At 42.2% G+C, this 6,632-nt stretch overlaps 1 protein-coding gene across 1 annotated transcript; it reads left to right on the top strand.

The window, feature by feature from the left end:
* Nucleotides 1-368: 368 nt before the first annotated feature.
* Nucleotides 369-6,577, top strand: LOC117591085 (ER membrane protein complex subunit 7 homolog). The gene is made up of 3 exons (XM_034284185.1): nucleotides 369-420; nucleotides 511-652; nucleotides 5,890-6,577. The coding sequence occupies exons 1-3, from the start codon at nucleotides 369-371 to the stop codon at nucleotides 6,575-6,577; spliced, it is 882 nt and encodes a 293-aa protein (XP_034140076.1).
* Nucleotides 6,578-6,632: the final 55 nt, after the last annotated feature.

Here is a 6,632-nt window from a genome sequence, read left to right as displayed (position 1 = left end):
TAGAATCCTCGAATGATTCATAGATGACTTCTTCGATCCCTCATACAAATATGGCTTTGGCCAGGCGAGTATCGAAATTCGATTATAGATCTGAGTGTTTGTAGAATCACGTTGCCGCTGGGATTGGCCTTTTGGCCGTTGCCAATCGACAAAGAGCGGTCGTCGCTGTCGTCGCGACGACCTGTAGCCCGTGTAGCCTGAGTAGGCTGTGTGCTCTGCTCCCGTTCTACGAGTAAATGTTGTCGCCATCGTCGCCCCACAGAGAATTTAGTGCAGTGCCAGCAGCAATCGTTGCATGCATAGTCGTAGTCTACTGATGCTGCTGCACGTTGTGTGCCCTGCCTGATTTACGAGGCAGAAAATGGTGCATGCAGCATCAGCAGCAGTCCTCATCCTGCGATGCCATGACCATGATCATTGGTTTGTGGCGCAGGTCAGTTCCATTATTTCTGGCTGGCCAATTCGCCATTGTTACAAATGCTAATTTTGATATTTTGTATTTAAATGCAGGCAGATCCCGAAAGACAGGAGCACTGCAGCAGCCCATAGAGTACTTGAAACTACAGCAGCAACAACTGCTGCTCATGTTGCAGCCACAAGCAAAGAATATAACTTTATGGTGCACTGCAGCATTTATCCCTCAAAATCTTAGGTATGTACGGGTAGGGTATAAAAAGGTTTGGGAAAAAGTTTGTAACGCTAGAGGAGCACAACATTGAGAAAAATTAAAGGCAAACATTCTATGGAGTGTGCCTGGAACTCTCTTCGGCTTTATTTCTATTTGGTTAAACTCGGTTATTAGTTTTTTTATTGAAACACCTATAGAAACCTCTTAAATAATTCGTTCTTTGTCGATAAATTGTAAAAAGTAAGTATAAATATCTCCGACTTAAATACGCATGGACGAGTTATTGATTTTTATACCCGGTACTCGAAGAGTAAATAGGGCATATTGTATTTGTGGGGAATAACGGTTGTATGTAACGCACAGAAGGAAACGTTTCTGACCCCATAAAGTATATATATTCTTGATCAGCAATAGACGAGTCGATAGAGCCCTCCCTGTCTGTCCGTCTGTCCGTCTGTCTTGTTGAGCACCTGGATCGCTTGCTATCGATAATTTATCTCTAAATTTATTTGCTAAAAGTGTCTATGAACTTGCTTAGAATTTTAAAAATATATTTTTTTAGAGCTGCTCAGAAATTTCTTTGCATGAATCCCTAAACATCTTAATATCTTTCTTATTTTAACAGAAAATACATTACTTTGATTGAAAAGAGCATCAAATCTTCGCTCTAAGCTCTAAGTCTGCACATTTATATCTATTTTATATTGCTCTCAGGCCCTCAGAAATAGGCCCCACAGCCGCCTCTCTTTCGCTTTATACTTTCAACCCAACGTAGCCAACCTAAACGTCGTCGACCACGTCCTCAACCTCATCCCCAGCCTTATCCTAAGCCTCTCATCCACATCGTCTTCGTCGTCGTAGTCTTGTGGTCGAGTCGATCGCTGTGTAATGGATGTTATGTTCTTGGCGGCGATCGCATGACAGGCGCATGTTGCAGCCGCTGGCATCCGCACCATTATGGCCAAGAGTCGCGCGGTTCTCGCTCTCTCTCTCTCTCTCTCTCTCTCTCTCTCTCTTTCTATCTCTTTTTCTCTTTCTCTATCTCTTCCTCTCTCTCGCGATGGCCCAATGCATTGCAGCGTTCCCCAAAAAGCGTGTAATCAATAAACAACAAGAGCCATCGCCATCGAAAATCGTCTACTGCCTCTCTGTTGCACTATCGCTTGCTGTCCCGCTCGCTCACTGTGTCTGCCACTTGTGCCCCCTTTGGACGATGTTTGTGGCATCGCCGCTTCGTTGCAATGTAACCTATGGGAATGCCGTTTCGATTGCGGTCGATTGTATCTGTTTCTTCGCTCTTCTTGGCTCTACTGCGTTCGTTCTTCTCTTCTCTGCTCTTTTGTTCTCTTTTTGTTTTAGTTTTTTGTATCTGGATAATGATCCATTGTTTGCATCTTGAACTTGTTTTAAATGTGCCTGCCCCAGCCTCCATGCCATTCCACTGCCACTTCCATCTAGTGGTCGTCTGGCTGCCTGAATGCCTGCCTCTCTGGACTGCTGCCTGCCTGGCCTGCCTGTCTGTCTGTACCTGCCTCATCATCGTCAATGTTGTGCCACAAGACCATATCTAGAATTGGCTCAAGTATTTCCAGCAGCAATTCCTTTAATTAAAAGTTTTTTTAAGCTTATGAGAATATGTCTTTAGCATTGGTAACGAATTTCAGAGTGAGAAAAATGTTTCCAGCGAAAGGAAAGTAGAAATGGCAGTGGGACGCTGATTTAAGACTCGTGACTTGGAGAATCGAGTTAAAGTTCCTTTAAATATGCTAATTATTTCCTCTCCAACTTCATCTTCGCAATCAAATTCCCAAAGATCATGACTCAGAAGGAAACATCTCAACCTTAACCCGAAAACAGGGATTCCTTCCTAGCATCTTCTGCAGAACTGATCTGATCGTTTAGAGGAATCTGAAAATGTGTTAACATATGCAGGGGAGATGTCATCACGAAAGTTCTGAAACCAGAAACACGAACATTGAGAACGATTTTTGCGTTTGGGCCCAATAATTTCAGGAATTGACACAAACTATATAAATCACTCAAGCAGCAGCCGGAACAGAAGGATACCCATACCAGCAGGATGGGGCATCATCATCCCCAAGGATCGTGCAATACTTGTTGGGTTGTCACAGAAGCTGGGGATCGAGCCACAGACCACTCCTAAATGACCCATTGTGTTGTGTTCTTCCTAAACAATTGTTTTGCCTGAGACTGACATTGGGTTTCGATTGGATTTTGCTTTTTACTGTTTTCTTTTTTTTTTTTGCTCAAACAATTGATCGTTGAATTCGCCGCTGAAACCGATCCGATTTCGATACCGATCCCTGTCGCTGCGACAAATATCACGCATGAATATTTAAAAGCAGCTCTCCCTGTTTTTTCTGCATAAATCAAAAAGGTTTTCGAGAAATTTATGACCTCTGCTGTTCCGCAAAAAAACAACGAACAATTCCTAGCAAATCAGTTATGAAGGGTCTTCAAGAGAAGTATTTTAGGTGTGGGGTTTTATGTGTATTGATTTACTGCAGATAGTGTTCTGGTTCTCTGGCGATAAAGCGATAGCCATCAGACCGATCGATCGAACCACAAACAGCTATACAGTAAATCTCTGTGTTCGCATATCAGCCATTAAACGATTATCTTGCAATCGTTCAAATTGCTTTATTATGAAAAAAAAAACGATGAATAATGCCCGGACATTATAGCGATAGTGGAGGGATAATCCATAAGTATGGTGGTACTCTCTCTTCCTATCCGATGACTGTGGGATTTATGATTTGAACATGACTCTTTTATATTCATAAATCAGTCATAAGCTATCAATTTTTGGTTTGATTGATTTACTGAATGGTTTTGATATTTTTGCCTGGTACCCAGCACCCTGGTTTTCTTTTTTGCTTTCAGATTAGATTTGGTATTATTTATAGAGAACTTTTATGGAAGAACCCTGCTTTGATAAGGTGTAACACTTTGTTGTGTGTTGGATCAGGTTAGTTTTATAGGGAATAAGAAGCTCAGAGAGATAATTGTTGGGTTCTATGGAAGATGGTATGGAGCATAAAAGGTTTCATTTTTTAGGTTTTATGGATTGAAATTTTGCCATCCTGTTATAGGAATTCCATTAATAATTTTCGAAGCACATTACATTCATGTTTTTTGTGTACTATTTTTGAGAATTTCGAGAATGGACTAACCGAAAACACCTTTAACATTTTTTCCCTATACTTTTCTAGACATTTCCTGCAATTATTTCCACTTTTCCCATTGACTGTTCCACCATATCGATCTTCATTTAAAGTGCCAGACTCCAAATCGATATTCTTTCATTTATTTTATTTTTTTTTTGCACACATTTTGCAGCTTTAATCACGGGCAATTATTCACCATTCAACGCTTCATAGCAACTTATATACATCTAGCCGTAGACAGAAGCTCTCCACCATGCGCATGCGCTGCTGTCAATTGAGTGGAGCACCAGATACAGCTAAAAAAAATTGAAATATCCACACAAATACAACAACTCTGTTTATTGGCAGGTCTCGATCGGCTGAGAGGCGCTCCGTTTTGGGGAAAATGTAAACACAAATAACTGATCAAGATTCTTCTCAATACGAGGCTGGCGCTAAATCAAACGATGAACACGACGATTACGACGATACCATGCAGGCCCCTGGTAGCCCCATACTCTACAGAAAAGTCAAATTATACTGGAAAATTGTTTGCACATGCCCCCAGATACCGTTTTTGAACACTTGTTGAGAGGATAATTTGAGCAGATACTTGCTGCGAAAAAATTACCATCGATGCACCATCGTTTGGGGTGTCGTGATTCCCGCGACACAGAAGCAGAAGCCACAAAACGTTCATCAAAAAGTGCAAATTTGTGGCAGCCACTTCATGCCTGGCTGCTCTGCCTGGCCTGGCCCTGCCTGGCCTGGCCGTGCCTGGCCTGGCCCTGCCTCTTCTCTCTTAGACCGCAAGCATACATTCCATATAATGTCTCCTGTGTGTGCGGCAGTGTCTGATGGTTGAGCAAAAGTCGCCTTGGTCACGACTCTCTTCCCATAGAAGAGAAGTCTGCCGCAGGAGAGAGGGAGTAGGGCTGCAGTGATTCACTACTCTCATCTCTTGGCGTCTGGAGATGCAACAAATGTTGCGTTATAAAATGCGAACGATCGTGCGATCGTTCACTGTGGAAAATGTGGTTTTGCCGTCGGTAATTTGTGTTTTTTAAGAAGATTTTTGGCTCTTCGGTGGCGATAAGGAAGTTTTTGAAAGGCGATGGTTAAGAGGATGATTTAAGAAAAGAGGAATGTATGTAAATTTGCATTTGTAGTTTCTGGAAATCACAGAGAGATTTCTCTGCGATCTATGGGAAGATCTCTCGAAGGATCGATTTTTAAATTTATTTTTACACATTTCATATATAAATTAATTATTAGCAACCCTAACACCGTTAAACACCTTTTTTATTTTTTGCATATTCTCTCATTCCACACTCTGCTTCGTGAAGTGTCCGGCTCTTGGGGAAGGGGCGAGCTAAAAGAGCGCGTTGGCATGTCAAGTGATGTAGATGTATATGACAAATGTAGAAAAAAGGAAAAATTTTAGATTTGAAAAAACCACTAAGGTACAGATGTACTACTGAGTAATGGTGACGTGTAAAAAGCGCCTCACACGTCCCTTCTCGTTAGTTGTCTTTTATCTTCAAAATTGTGGATACAGCAGTATTTCGACCATTGCGGAGGCGAAAGGGGCGGGTCGAAATTTTGAAATGCATTGTGGGAGCATACAGCCATCTGGATGCAAAATTTGCTGGCTCTAGCTTTTAAAGTCTCTGAGAGCCAGGCGCTCAACAAGACGGACGGAAAGACATACATGACCATATCGAAACGGCTATTGATGCTGATCAAGAATATATACATATACTTTAGGGGTCGGAGACATTTCCTTGTGTGTTACATACATCCACTTCTCTTCGAGTACCGGGTATAAAAAGATTCCTTAAATATATTTCCCTAAAACTCCATCACGTACTCACAGATCTAAATGTATAGTCAACATTTCTAGAATCTCGTAGGATTCGTAGCTTCTCAAATGAAAGGTATATAATACAAAATAATATTTTCTCAATTCTCTTTTGAAATTTTCATCTTTACCGCCCAAGGAATCTTTTTTTCCGTCCAAAAAGTAAACTTTTTGTGGCTAAACTTTTAAAAAACGCCTTCCAAAATGTTTAAAATTATTTTGTTTGTATTGAGCTTCTATTTGGCTTTTGTTTTTGCTGATGTGGTGGTTCCAGTGAAAAATGATGTTGCCATTGCCACGCCGCTGTATACCATTGAAGGTTATATCTTACCACCAAATCTTAACTTGGGATTGAACCACCGCTGGCTGTCGGAAATCACGTTGTCCATCAATGGTGGGCAGTACAAGGGATTCGTGCGCACCGATGGACGCTTTGTGATCAGCGGAGTGCCCTACGGCAGTCATGTTGTGGAGGTCTACCATCCGGACATTTACTTCCGTCCCGTGCGAGTGGAGATCAATGCGAAGGGCAAGTATAGGGTTCGAGCGTTGAGCTATGTGGAGCCGGGCACCATCTCACAGATTGCCTATCCACTGCGACTGCCGGCAGCGAAGCGTCGCAAATACTTTACGGAACGCGAACAGTGGCGTTTCGTGGACTTTATCCTTAATCCCATGTTCCTGATTATGCTGGCGCCCGTCCTGATGCTCATGATTGTGCCCCGCATCATACGTGATCCCCAAACGAAGCGCGAGCTGGAAAATTTGCAATTTCCCAAGGTACCCAACAATTTGCCAGACCTCAGCGACATGCTGACATCTCTGCTCTCGGCCAAGCCACCCACACCCATACCCGAGAAGACTGCACCCAAACCAATTTGCAAAATTTGCAACACGAAACAAAACAAGAAGAAACGTTGATGCATCACCTGAAATTCCACTTGAAAGAAAGATTATCCCTCACAATGCTTTGAAA

Source organism: Drosophila guanche, unplaced genomic scaffold (genome assembly GCF_900245975.1).
Source record: "Drosophila guanche unplaced genomic scaffold, DGUA_6, whole genome shotgun sequence".
Classification (NCBI taxonomy): domain Eukaryota; kingdom Metazoa; phylum Arthropoda; class Insecta; order Diptera; family Drosophilidae; genus Drosophila; species Drosophila guanche.
This window is presented reverse-complemented; position numbering and strand designations above follow the sequence as displayed.